This window comes from Cibotium barometz, chromosome 14, assembly GCF_041138505.1.
Source record: "Cibotium barometz isolate CiBa-2024 chromosome 14, ASM4113850v1, whole genome shotgun sequence".
In the NCBI taxonomy this organism is placed as follows: Eukaryota; Viridiplantae; Streptophyta; class Polypodiopsida; order Cyatheales; family Cibotiaceae; genus Cibotium; species Cibotium barometz.
Window position 1 is genome coordinate 52,207,563 of NC_141059.1, and position 14,404 is coordinate 52,221,966.

General features: G+C 42.6%; 1 protein-coding gene across 1 annotated transcript; it reads left to right on the forward strand.

Annotated features, from left to right (window-relative positions):
* The first annotated feature begins 690 nt into the window (after positions 1-690).
* LOC147632172 (pentatricopeptide repeat-containing protein At2g03880, mitochondrial-like) lies at positions 691-5,782 on the forward strand. The gene is made up of 3 exons (XM_086808808.1): positions 691-990; positions 1,083-1,243; positions 1,979-5,782. Exons 1-3 carry the CDS (start codon positions 958-960, stop codon positions 4,695-4,697), a joined length of 2,913 nt encoding a protein of 970 aa, XP_086664934.1. The 5' UTR covers positions 691-957; the 3' UTR covers positions 4,698-5,782.
* The last annotated feature ends 8,622 nt before the right edge of the window (positions 5,783-14,404 follow it).

A 14,404-nucleotide genomic window follows, 5' to 3' on the forward strand; every position in this document is an offset into this window, starting at 1 on the left:
GTATGGACTTCGTTGATAGGCCCATAAAGGTTAAAGAATGGATTTTTGGCAAGATTCCGAATGGGCCAGATAACCCATAACATTTAGTTTTCTTTCATTTTTTCAGGTGGACAGGTTTGTAGCATATCTAGTTAACTAGGATTGCCTTCATATTTGATGCAAAAGTTGGTATTACATCTCACATAGGTCGTATAAAAGGGCTACTATTGTGGCAGGTCTCTTCCTTGCAGTCAGCTCATTTGGTGGAGAATTACATGGCTATATATTGGATGAAGGTACTCCGAGCTACACCTGTGGTTCGGAGTAATCAGTGAGGGGAAGCTAGTACATCACATGGCGACCATGTGGCCATGTAAAGTAATTTCGGTGATATATCTTCTATTACAAAAAAAAAAGAGTGCGTGTGCGGGTGTCTACATATGTGTGTGTGTGAGAGAGAGAGAGAGTTTCAACATTTGAGAGTGTGTGTGCACATGAGAGAGAGAGAGAGGGAGAGGGTCATGTGCATGTGTGTGTGTGTGTGTGTGAGAGAGAGAGAGAGAGAGAGAGAGAGAGAGATGGCTGTAGAGAGGGAACTGGTTCTTTTCTGGAACCTTGGTCAACGCAGCATCACGGGGTCCAATACTAGTATATATTAACGAGATAAAAGCTGCCATTTACAAAATGGGGTACCACTTTGAGGCAGTTTTCATTGACTAGAAATTTACATGTCCACTCCAAGAGGGTTTTCACATGTCCGCTGATGGCCACAATACCAACGGGCTGGCAATGACGGGTCCAAGTTCCAAACCTCTACCAGTAAGGCTGCTAACGAGAGGGGTAGTTTTAGTCGATAAATTGGCTCCATACGATTCTCTCTCTTTCCTACTCTTGCGTGCGTATGTACCTTCCAACGCAATGGCTTTCTTCCTATGGCCTGTTTTCCAAGCTAACGGCTTGTCTAAATAACAAACAGTCATGGCAGACGCAATCAGCAAAGCCATCTCCATGGTGAGGCAAAATCACCTCAGCTTTGTGAATTCAATCACATTGGATTCGGTGTTCTCGCTTTAAAGCTTCGCTAATTTTTTCGCTTGCCACAGCCATCTCCGAGCTGCCTGCAAGAGGCATTAAAGGAACCTTTGCCTGTTGATGGCTGGAGCAACCCAACTTGGGTCCCTGCAGCCCTGAAGCAAACACATAGTGGATTCCTAGTAGCGCAGCTTGAGAACTCCGTTGAGAATCATGAGGCCAAGCTTTTGAGGTGAGCAATATCTTTCTGTTCAGTTGGATCTTGCATAGATTTTCTTCTATATCGCACATATTATGGGCATTATCCATATGCAGATTTACATTGTTAATGGATGTGTTTTCTTATACTTTTATTTTATAATCATCACATGTATATTGTCGATGCTTTGCCATCTACCTATACGATCATGCATATTGTGAATTCTTTGCAATCCATAGTTTGTGTTGCTGCAGCTCTTTATGTGTAGTTTAGCAGTTACTGGGCATCATCTAGTAATCATTTCTACCGTATTCTTTTTGCAGTTCTGATGTTAAGTTTTCATCACTGTCTGAAATAATTTGAATAACTTTACACTTGGCATTATCTATTGTGATCTGCAAGAGGTGGTCCATAGGAGTTACAGGGTGTGGATTGACATCTGCGTGTGCATGCAGCACACTCACATGCTAGCTCACTTGTGCATGCGCTCTATCTCACACACCCCCACTTACATGCCGCCCAAGCACGTACACACAACCCTAAACCACTTACATGCCGCCCAAGCACCCACATCCATGCATGCACGCTTTCTCATACACTCACACTTATCATGCCTCACACAAACCCGTGTGTGTGCGTGCTCACACTGTTCTTACTATTATATAGATGCTTTGATGATTTAAGGTTACAACACGCTTAAGAAAGTAATTAAACTCAGGCTGGATTACATAGAATGACCAGTTTGTAAATACATCCTTGCTATTGCAGAGGTCCCAGCATAATTTCAGATGTGACCTTCGTTGATGGGTCAGTCAGGGCAGTGCACCGTAAGCAAGATCAAGCTATCACTGCTTCTACAGGCCATTTGTTACATCTTTTGCAGAAATGTATTCACGAGAAAGACATGCTTCTAGGAAGGGAGGTGCACTCCAAGGTTGTGAAGAGTGGACTAGAGTCCGACTCCTTTCTAGGAAGTCACTTGATCCGGATGTTTGCAGTCTTTGAGGACTTGTGGGGAGCAAATGAAGTTTTTAGCAAACTATCAGAACCAAGTGTTTTTGCTTGGAGTGCCATTATCTCAGCACATGTGAAGCTTGGATATAATGAGCTCGCATTTGAACTGTACTTTCGAATGCGAACTTTAGCATTGGAGCCAGATGGACATGTCTTTGTTGCTACCCTTCAAGCATGTGCCTCAATAGCATCCGTGATACAAGGCATGTTGGTACACGATCATATCATTGAAACAGGACTTGAGTCACAAACATATGTCGGAAATACCCTCATTGACATGTATGCCAAATGTGGGAGCCTGCAAGATGCATGCATAGTGTTTGACAGATTGCCAGAGCGAGATGTTGTCACTTGGAATGTTATGATTACGGGCTATGGTCAGCATGGGCATGTGCCCGAGGTTCTTCAACTCTTTGCGCAAATGTCGAGGCAAGGCTTCCAGCCAAATAGTGTCTCATTTATCTGCTGTCTGAACGCTTGTTCCAGCAGTGTGGCCATAGAGCAAGGAAAGGAAATGCACACTGACATCATCGGTTATGGTTTTGATTCTGATGTACAGGTAGGCATTGCTCTGATTGACATGTACGTGAAGTGTGGAAGCCTTTATGATGCTAGAATAGTGTTTGATAGGCTAAGGCATGTTGGGACATGTGAGTCCATGGCCATGGCATACTTTCAGCATGGGCATGACCAGGAAGTGCTTGAACTTTTTCAAGATATGCAGCAGAAGGGCATGTTGCCTAGCATGAAGGCATTCATTTGTATCCTTAGGGCGTGTTCGTCCATGTCTGACTTAGAACAAGGCTGGAAGATTCACTCTCACATTGTAGGAAGTGGTTTTGAGTATGACACATTTGTTGGCAACACCCTAGTTGACCTGTATGGGAAGTGTGGGAGTCTTGAGGATGCTCAAGTAGTTTTTGACAGGTTACAGAATCGAGATGTGGTGACATGGAGTGCTTTGATTTCAGGGTATTCACTACTTGAGCTTCGCGACGAGGCAGTGATAAGTTTTTGTAAAATGCAAAAGGAGGGATTGAAGCCAAATGAGATCACCTTCACTTGTGTCTTGAAAGCGTGCTCCAGCATGGCAGCCTTGGAGCACGGCAGGTGGATTCACAGTCTTATCATAGATAGTGGGTTTGAGCTGGACATTTTTGTAGGAAGTGCCCTTGTTGACATGTATGCCAAATGTGGTAACCTGGAGGATGCTTGCGTGGTTGTTGAAAAGTTGCCTGAACAAGATGTGGTGACATGGAGTGCATTGATTGCTGGTTATAGTCAGCATGGTTATGGTCAAGAGGCTCTTCAGTGTTACCAGAAAATGCAAAGGGAGGGCTTGGAGCCAAGTGCAAGCACATTTGTTGGCGTTTTGAAAGCATGTTCCAGTGTAGCAGCCTTGGAACAGGCCAAGCAGGTTCACAAGCACTTAGTCCACAGAGGGCTTGAGTCTGATGTTTTCATTGGAAGTGCTCTCATTGACATGTATGCAAAATGTGGGTCTCTCAAGGATGCATTTGCCATTTTCGGCAGTTTGCCAAACCGAGACATTGTAACATGGGGTACCATGATGTCAGGTTTTGCCCACCATAATGATTACAAGTTAGCTTTCCAGTGTTTTCAGGACATGCGAGAAGGTGGCCTACAGCCAAATGATGCTACATTTACGTGTCTTCTCTCTGCATGCAGTCATGCTGGACGGCTAGAGGAAGGATGCCGCCATTTCAAGTCCATGAGAAGGGATCATGGTGTAGCACCAGCACTGGAACATTATTACATCTTGGTGGAAATTTTTGGCCATGGGGGACATTTTGATGAGGCAGAAGACTTGATCGAAAGTGTTCCGTTTCGCCCCAATATTGTGGGGTGGATGTCTCTGCTCGCATCGTGTGGGCGGCATGGCAATGTGCATCTTGGAAGACGATGCTTTGAGCATGCTGTCAGAATCAAGCCTGGATATTCCTCTGGGTATGCACTTATGTGGAATCTTTACACTCGTGCCGGCATGTGGGACGATGCCAAAAGTGTAGAAGAGCTAAGAATCAGTGCTAATGCATGGAAGAAGCCAGCAAAAGCCTTTATTGAGGTTGACAATCAGGTGCATAGTTTTATTGTGGCAGACAAGACCCACCCACGGAGTGACGATATCTACACAAAACTCAAATCCTTGACTGATGAGATAAGAAATGAAGGGTACACTCCGTGCATTGACTTAGCACCTGATTCGAGGTCCAACCAGGACAAAGAAGATGCCCTTTGTGGACATTCTGAGAAACTGGCTATAGCTTTCGGGCTAATCTGTACACCCAAAGGCACTACCATCCGGCTGTCCAAAAATCTTCGCGTGTGTGCTGACTGCCACTCTGCTGCTAAAGCAATATCCAAGGTTGAAATGCGGGAGATCATAATCACAGATGCATATCAAATCCATCATTTTAAGGATGGAGCATGCTCATGTGTAAACTTTTGGTGACCGATCACTGAAAGGGCCTTCATTGAATCTAGAAGCATCTTCCACATGGTTAGTTTTAGCTGTGTGGGGGGAGCATATGGAGAGAGTGGCATTCAGGGCAGGGCAATGGCATATCTTACCTTACATTGATGCTGCCTTTTCACTGCATGCTTTTACTGCCTTTGGATGGCAGAACATTGGAACAGAGTAAACTTATGGCGGCACCCTGGACGTTACTGCCTTGGTTGGAGAACTATAGGTTGCAAAACAGACGTGAAGTAAAGTGGTTCTGGTTTTTCCCCTCACCATTCCTAACGAGTCCATGTTGTATCTTGTATATATCATTATATACTTCCGTCAGCTTGCAGTGGGGCAGACTGTTCTCGATAAGGACTCTCTGCGAGATGCTTGCGTTTCTTAACAACACAAGAGTAGCGCATGTGAGACTTACACATGTTGAAAGCTGTCAAGATGTCAGCACGGTGAAGAGTATGGGGAGCATCAGCACTAAGAGAACCAAAGAATAAGTAGCTCAATTGGGCTGTTTCAGTGTTCAGGTCAGTGTCACATTCTTGGCATGTATCAGCCAAGGGGTATCATTAATACTCGATGGGTCATGCAAGGTGTACATGGTTGAGCAGTTGGCTATTGGAGAGCTAGTGAAAAGTTGGTGCCTATGTAAGTGAGTGGGTGCACACATGACTGAGTGTGGAGCAACAGTACGGGACAGTCTAGCCCATGAAGTGGATATAGGACCGCTGCCGAACCTGCTGGTAGTTGCTGGGCTAAGTATGGGATGCAACTAGTAGTCATCCGCGGGCAAGGTGGTCTATGGTCGGAGGCCTTGTACTCAGGTGTTTTCACAAGTTGCAACTCTCCTATGCTTGGGGGTGAGCCAGAGCTGTAAGGCCTGGGGTTGGGTCAGGGAGTCCATCAACTGCTCTCCATGTCTTTTTTATGTGTATGTTGGCTTTGGATGCAGGTTGGCTCTGGTTGCCTTCTTGAGGGTGCTAAAACATCTCGGATGAGGGCAAGAATGAAAACCGTACGAATGTAAAAAATTGTGTTAGTGGGCAGGTCAATGAAGAGCTTTCCAGTGGAGTCCAGTCACGAGTGTTTGCCTCAGTCTTGATTGTGATGGGTTTGTTTGATTCAAATGTGTGCTTATCACAAATTAACTATTTCTGGTGCTGGTTGTGGCTGGGGGGGTGGTGCACTTAGCTACGACACTTCTCACACATATGAGAGGAAGGGTGAGAAGTACTACACAGACCAGTCCCACACTGGCAGATGTGCGACCTGGCTGTAAGGACATGGGCATGGGCAATGTGGTGGGCATGTAGCAAGGAACGGTTGGCATGTATCCACAAAGCACTTTATGCCAACTATACAGATGGGCGCCTATGAAATGTCCACCCTATTCTTCCATGTCCAGACATTACCCAATGCCCACTTTAGGTCTTGGACTCAAGGGTGTCCATGGGCTGTCCACAACCACCATGGCTCCTAAATGATGATTGCTAGTGACCACATGACAATGTGGCTTTCACAAAATGGCATGACACATTTGCTTGGGACTTGAATAAGGACTCGACACTTGACTTGGCATGCCCATGCACTTGACCATGGTTGTTCAAGTCCTTGACTTGTATAAGGACTTGACTTGGCCTTCCTAGACACTTGACCATAGACTGTTCACAACCATCATGACCATTGCTAGTGACCACATGACAACGTGTGTAAACTACTTCGTAGGTTAACATGGTTTCACCTGCCTGACCTACCGTGAGATGCTTTGCTATCTTACCCACACACTTATCTTTATAAGATGGCGTTGGAACATATAAAGCGGCCTTACCTTGTGCTTAATGTCAAATAGGGAAAGTCTAAGGACTTTGTGTACATACTTGCTTAAGACTAGTAATAAAGACCATACCATTTTAGCTAGGTTGGTCTAGTGTGAAAACTAGTCACTTGTATATAAGTAATTTTTGACAATAAGTAATAAATGATCATTCCCTTGCAATAGTTTACTTGTGAGCTCCCTTCTTTCCTCCTCTTGCTTGCTTGTATACTAATGTATTTATGCATGCTAGATGGATGCTTGCTTGAATAGGTTTGCTTGTAGGTTTTCCTCTTTCATTAGCTTCTTTTTTTGTTGCTTTTTGTGAGAGAGAACCATTGTGATGGACATCTCTTTTTGCCTCCATTTAGGCATAGAGAGCTCTCCTTTCACCTCTTTGGCAAAGAAACATTTTGGTGCGGCAACAGAGTGAGGACGTTAACAGACGAGCTACTGCATCCACATTAGAAAGTTGTAAATTTTGGCTCTAAGGCAAGAGTCAACAACACATCCTTCGGCGGGTATGTGCATTTACCGAGCTAAAACCTTGGAGTTAAATATGCCGAGCTGTAATTTTTCACATGCATTAATTTATATATTTATTCAAGAAATTATGTAACATACTAGAAAAAAGGGTTAGTGGGGATACATGTTTAGTAGAATTTCAATCATTCATTAGGATAAGAATCCTTAATCATCCTCCATCAAATCCCAAAAATCTCTAAAAACCAGGCTAAATGAGCTCGAGTAGGAGACATGAGTCCACAGTCTAATGAAAAAAGACGTGAGCTTGTAGGCACGAGCGTGGACACATGAGCTTGCAGATGTAAGCTTGAAGATGTGAGTCTAAAGAAAGGTATAGCTAATATAGTATAGATCAATTATTATTGCCATAAAGACTTCTACGAATACACTTATTTATGTCCTTGGAAGATTTTTTTGTTTTACAATCTGTACTAGCTACAAATTTTAAGGAAAATTCTTGTGCTGAATTCATAAAGGACAGTTAACCCAATAAGTACACACTAATCTTGTTATAGGTCCAGATCCTAAATTTTTGTATCTCAGGTAGGCTTATTTCATACAAGGGAAATATATGAGCTAAGTTCATACAAAAAAGATGCGAGTTTGTATATTTGAGCTTGTACATGTGAGCCTAGAGGCGTGAACCTACATACGTGACTAGATATGTGAATTTGCAGACGTAAGCCTAGAGCTGTGAACTTGGATATGTGAGTCTCCTATAGATGGAGCCTAGAGGCATGAATCAGGCAAGACATGTGACGTAAGCCCAGAGCTGTGAACTTGGATATGTGAGTCTCCTATAGATGGAGCCTAGAGGCATGAGCTTGCAGATATGGACATGTGAGCTTGCAGATATGAACTTGGACACATGTACCACCCTAACCGATTCCTCTTGGAACTGCACCAACACAATAGTATTCGGTGACTTTGCCAGCAGACTCTGAGAATCTAAAACATGAGAGCTGCAAGTCATATGAGTAACATGATTCATATGGATATCTAGTGCAAATCCATAGACTATATCTTCTTATTCGAAGCCATGGTGCAACAAAGGGCAAGAGACTTCAATATAGTACGTAGGCCACCTCTATAATGTTTCCATTACAAGGGTCCAAACTCTAAGGTCATTCTATACAGAGGCATGTGTTATGAGTGTGGATTCAAACATGCCTTCAAGGATTGTCCCAACAGTGTGATAATCACCTCCGTGGCAGGAGCATCAGTGACTTTAGCGACCCTAAACTTGTTAAGCCTACAAGGAGGGCTTACTTATGCAACCCTCTTTAATGCCATCACAAGGCTTCAAACCAAGGGTTATTGCCAAGGAAACATCTAAGGAAACAAAAAAGCAAAAAGCTCAAGCTTCGACCTCAAAGCCAGTAGCTCAATAGCCTGTGGCACAAGCCCAAAAGGTTGCAATAGCCCCTAAAAAATGCTTAAGGACTGAAACTAGTGGTCCAAAAGAAGAAAACCTTAAAGTGTACATGGAAATGCAACATACAAGTAGTTGCAAGGGAAACAATGTTGTGACCATTGAAAGTGGTTCAGAGAATAGCTCTAAAGCTGTCTCTCTTGCGCAGAGACAAGAGGTCATCTCTCGCTTGAACCAGCTTTTCCTAAAGAAATCCATTGACTACACAAACCTTCTAAAGAAACTCAAAGAGTACCCTAATCTTGTGTTGGAAAAGGAGCGAATGAAATAAGCCTAAACAATTGTAAGGAAGGTGCAGGCTAAACTAGAGCTAATACTTGAGCAAGTATTGAGTACGAACCATTAACCCCACTTGAGCCTATCTCAAACCCTATTCTAGAGTCAATTAAGGAAATCTTTAAGCATGCCAAAGGTCATAGGTGGAATACATGACCATTTTTAAGAAGCCAAAAAGAGCCAATTCTGGAGCCTTTGCCTTTAAAAGCAATCCAACCAAATTCCACATTGCTGGATGTAATGAAGGACTCAGTGGGAGGTAAAAGTTTTCCTCTTTCCATGGGTCATATAGTCACCATAGATATTTCCTCCAATGTGATAGGTGGTGACGTCATTTTGACCCCATCTGGATTGCCTCCTAGGGAAGGATCAGTGCACATTTCCTACTCATTGGCAGGTGTCCAAGACCACCTTCGAGTGAGTAAGAGCTAAGTGCGCACGAATATCGGGGCAGGCTTGTCAATGAGTTTAATACAATCACTTGGTTCACCTCAATTAATATATATAGGGTTTGTAACAAGCTGTTGGATGGTGAAGATGAGGACCAAGAATATGAGTCTCTCCTAGAGCTTGCCGACTCGGAGGCATGAGTGTGCTCTCCTCCTTGGATGTCGTTCCTTGTTGTCTAAGGGTATTGCCACCTAAGTATAATAGTTTTATTACATCTTTGAATGTTGGTGTCATGCGTACTCCTCTTACATTTAAGGAGCTCAACTCATTGCTTCGTAATGAGGAGATGATGATGGTGGGGGGACCAGGCACTCTCCTCTAACATAAAGAGGAAGGGTAAGGAATCTAACTCTTCAAATTAGAAGAAAAAGGTTAAATGCTTTTACTATAACAAGAAAGGGTACATAGGAAAAAGTAAGAAGATGCCAAGAATGAAACTTTAAAGACTAAGGAAGAATCTAATCATGCTATAGAAAGAGCTATTTATTGCCATTAAAGAAGTGTGCATTGAGACAACTAATGTTCTAAAGCTTATGGGAGATGGGAGATGACATCATGGTGGAAGTGGGAAATGATGCAAAGTACTAAATAAAAGGTTCAGATACTATTTCACTTATAAAGAAGGTTATATAAAAAGTCTTTGGGTTCTAGATATGGAGAGAAACCTCCTTTTTATCTCGGCCATGGGGACCGTGACTTGCGGGTTCACTTTGATAAGAATGATGTAGTCATTCTTGATGGAAATGATAAGCTCATTGAAAAGAAATTGTGAGGAACAACTTATATGAGATTTTGTTTGCAATCCAGATTGAACAGACTTTGGCACGAGAAATATGGGCATCTCAGTATGTAGACTCTTTTAGAGATGCATAAAGGTAAGCTAGTTGAGCATTTGCCACCAAGTTTTGATAGTCTAGATGAATGTGAAGCTTGCATGATGGGTAAGTAACACCGGAAATCCTTTCCACAAGAGGCTACTTTTAGGGCCAAGGCTCCTCTTTATCTCGTACAAATTGATCTTTGTGAAAAGATGAGTACAATTGCACTTGGAGGTACTTCTTATTTTTTCACATTGATGTTGGATGATTACAGTAGGAAGATTTGGGTGTATTTTCTTAAGAAAAAGTCTCAGGCTTTTGGAAAGTTTAAGAAATGGCTTACATTGATTGAAACTGAGATAGGGAAAAATTGAAGCAATTTAGAATAGGCTTAGAAGAAGAATTCATGTCTGATGAATTCTTGGGTTTCTGGAAAGAAAGAGGCATAAAAGTGGACTGTCTGACTACCGCTCACACTCCACAGCAAAACGGTGTTGTAGAGTGTAAGAATCGTGCGAGTATGCTTAATGGTGGGAATCTATCTAAATCTTTTTGTTGAGAAGTGTGGTTACCATGGAGCACAAGGTAGAGCTAGGGAGTGAGTGTAGAATGTTGCTACATGCGCAAGCAAGAAGTATCGCACATGAGCTAACAAAGCCAAGTTGTACTCACCTCTTATAAAAGGGGGCCATTTTAAGCAATGGAAGAAGAAGCTCATTCCAAGTTTTTCTATGAGTACACACTTTTAATCTTGTAACCTAACTAAACTTGAGTCTAATTTTAATTAGCACACACACATACACACACTCATGATGAATTCTCTTCACTTTTATCCACCTTAGATGTAGCTCTGGGTTTACATGTTCTCTCTCTAAACGTAGATCTAGGATCACGTCTTCACTCACTGTCTACATGCAGATCACATCTTCTCTCTCTGATGCAGATCCAGGATCACGTCTTCACTCTCTAGATGCAGATCTGGGATCACATCTTCTCTTTAGACGTTAGCAATCGTACGCCTCTCTCTAGACATGAGCGAAAGTTCATCTCTCTCTAGATATGAGCGATCGTCCATCTCTCTCTAGACATGAGTGATCAAACTTGCTCTCCAAAGGTGAGCGATGTAGATCTAGGATCACACCTTCTCTCTAGACATGAGCGATCATCCTTCTCTCTCTAGACATGAGCGATTAGACTTGCTCTCTCTAGAGGTGAGCAATCTGACTTTCTCTTTCTAGATGTGAGCGTGATCTGACTTCTCTCTGTAGACATGAGTGATCCGATCTTCTCTCTTTAGACATGAGTGATCGGACTTTTTATCTCTAGATGTGAGTGATTTGACCTCCTCTCTCTAGACGTGAGTCATTTGATCTCTCTTTGGATGTGCATGATTCAACTTTCTCTCTCTAGACATGAGCGATCCGACTTTCTCTCTCAATTCCACTTTTGCAAAGCTCATGGTATGAACCTTTTATGACCTCGTCTTTGAACACACCACCCATTGATCCACATCGCCTCTATCCCAAGCATTGGACCACGCTAAACCTATCGAGCCACAGAGGCCACACCCAAATGCATTGGCAGTGGAGGTGGGCATAACCAGACGCAACATACATGGCCATAACACAAAGTAATAATCTTGACTTTCCAATAAAAGAGATGCCAACTAAATATCTAAGAAAGTAGAAAGAAAGCAGTGATTTAGATAAGTCTTTGTTGGAGAAATGTACACATATGAGTACACCTTCTGCCCATTGGCCATGCACATCACCTGCACTACAGGCATCACAATTTTTTCACTTCTTGCATCTCACGAAACTCACAACATTTGCACCTACAACTAACCTCGTCAAACTAACACTTGCACCTACTAACCTCGTTAATGTCAACCCTTGCACCTGCAATAACTAACCTCATCAACGTCAACCCTCTAGGTACATATGTGGATAGCGGAACCATGGTGGGCATAAACCTAGCCCATGGTGTGACCCATCACCTCTGGAGACCCCTCTACCTTGCAGTACCTCCAACGAGCTTTCATGCTTGTTTGACTCCAATTCAACATCGATAAAACCTCGCCCTAGCCAACACATTTGCCACACGAAGAAGCCCAATCTCTAGGCATCATGAGCTATGAGCTCGGGGTATACTATCATATCACGCTAGGAAGATCCAGACATCTAACCATGTAAATCATTCTAGGTGGCCGTGGTACCTCATTTTACCAATCATAGGATGCGGATTGCTTCTACCAATAACTACCTAATTTTGAAGGGTCCCAACCATTTCCACAATAGAAGGAGTCCTTGCATAAAGAATTTCTATATTGCCTATCATGCCACTTCGACAAGATGCCTACCACCAAGGCTACCCAGATCTTCTCACTAGTATGCCCAGATCTCTCACTAATATGACTTGGATTTGGTTGTGGATCATGAATCATACCATTTAACCTCCCATGCCAACTTCATGGCATATCCAAGACCATCCAGAATTTCTCAAAGGAAGATCTTGAACAAAATAACATGGAGTTGAAAAGTGAGAAGAAGTGCTAATCATTCCCTTGTAATAGTTTACTTGTGAGCTTCCCTTATTCCCTCTTCTTGCTTGCTTTTATGATATTCACAATTCATGTATGCTAGATGGATCCTTTCTTGAATTTGTTCGCTTTTAGGTTTTCCTCTTTCATTAGCTTCTTCTTCCCCTACCTTTTATGAGAGTAAACCATCACAAAGGATCATCTCTTTTTGCCTCCATCTAAGCATAGAGAGCTCTCCCTTCACCCCTTTTGCAAAGGAATATTTCGGTGTGATAATAAGGTGAGGAGGCGAAGGACGAGTTAGCGCACCCATATTGAGAAGTTATAGATTATGGCTCTAATACAAGACCTAACGACACATGCTTTGACAAGGCTAAGGTAAGCTCTTGACTTGAATAATGTGGCTTTCACAAAATGGCGTGACACATTTGCCCAAAACTTTGATAAGGACTTTACACTTAACCATGGGTCTAATAAGTGTCTAGGGCCTTTACAACCATTACATCTTATAAAAAGGATGCCACAAGCATGGTATGACTACACCTTACTGACCTAAATGGCACCCTTGTAACTTGTCTCTATTAGTAGAGAATACAACATGTAGTGTATGCACAAGGGAACACTCACAAGAAGTAGGATCTCACATAATAACAAAAGAATATAGTATTACTAAAGTGATACAATCAAGCAAATGCCCACACCCATGTGCTTCTGCCAAGGTAAGGCTGATTTGGAATTGCTAAGATGAAGGTTATATGCTAGAAGAAGCTAGAGAGTAAACTCACAGTGATGCTCAATGAACTATATGGAGAAGGGATTAGCTGTATATACGTGGGGTGGCCATGACACAACCGTGTAGGTCTATGGTCATAGTTGATGCCATTGTCTATGGTGTAGACTAGACTCATAAAGATATACTATAGTGATGATGACTGAGGAGCTATGTGAATAAGGGGCTAGCTATGTATCTATATAGGCCTGTATACGTGGGGTGGCCATGACACGACCATGTAGGTCTATGGTCATAGTTGGTGCCACCATATGTGGTGTGGACTCAACCCATAAATATGTCCTACATATGCATAGCAGTTAATGCACCTCCCACACACCCATCCGAGCTTATATTAGGCCCCATTTAGGTCCCACATGACACCAAAACTGATGTTTCGTCTAGTATACCACAAAAGGATGACTGTCAAACAACTAGTTTCCTATATAAGGTCTCATCCGCAAGGTTTGAGATGTCTTCAAGAGATCAACCTCTATTGGGGTACCAACTACCTTACATTTGCCTTGGATTTAGTCATGCGCCAAATGCCTTGTTTATCTCACATACATATTTTTGCTGAGAGATGAAAATGTTATCTGACCTCAATCCCCAAACAATAATGTATGAACCCAAGATCTGTAACTTAAACTCTGTACTAAGCATGTACTATGTTTGTGAAACCTTTTTCTAGTGATCCCTTATCAAGGCGAGGTCATGTGCATAGAGAATAACGACCATATACTTCCATGCACATAAAAGACGTACAAATTTGGATATGAAGGGCTCCATATAAGAGACCAAGACTTATAAAGTAAGCATCAATCATGTGGTACCATGCTCATGGGCCCTGTTTTAGCCAAGAGAGTGCTTTTTGTAACCTATAAACTTAATTTTTAAATCCGAAACTATGAACATATGTGGCTGTCCCACATATACCTCCTCCTCGAAGGGTTTCTTGTGGAAAGGGTTTCTTGTGCTGCTTACCCATCATGCAAGCTTCACATATATCTAGGCTATCAAAAATTGGTGGCAAATGCTCAACTAGCTTACCTTTCTACATCTCTAAAGAGTATGCA

Coding starts and splice junctions, on each gene's coding strand:
- LOC147632172 (XM_086808808.1), top strand. CDS start 958: ATGGCAGACGCAATCAGCAAAGCCATCTCCATG. Junction 991..1,082: donor TCAGCAAAGCCATCTCCATG/GTGAGGCAAAAT, acceptor CGCTTGCCACAG/CCATCTCCGAGCTGCCTGCA. Junction 1,244..1,978: donor CATGAGGCCAAGCTTTTGAG/GTGAGCAATATC, acceptor TTGCTATTGCAG/AGGTCCCAGCATAATTTCAG.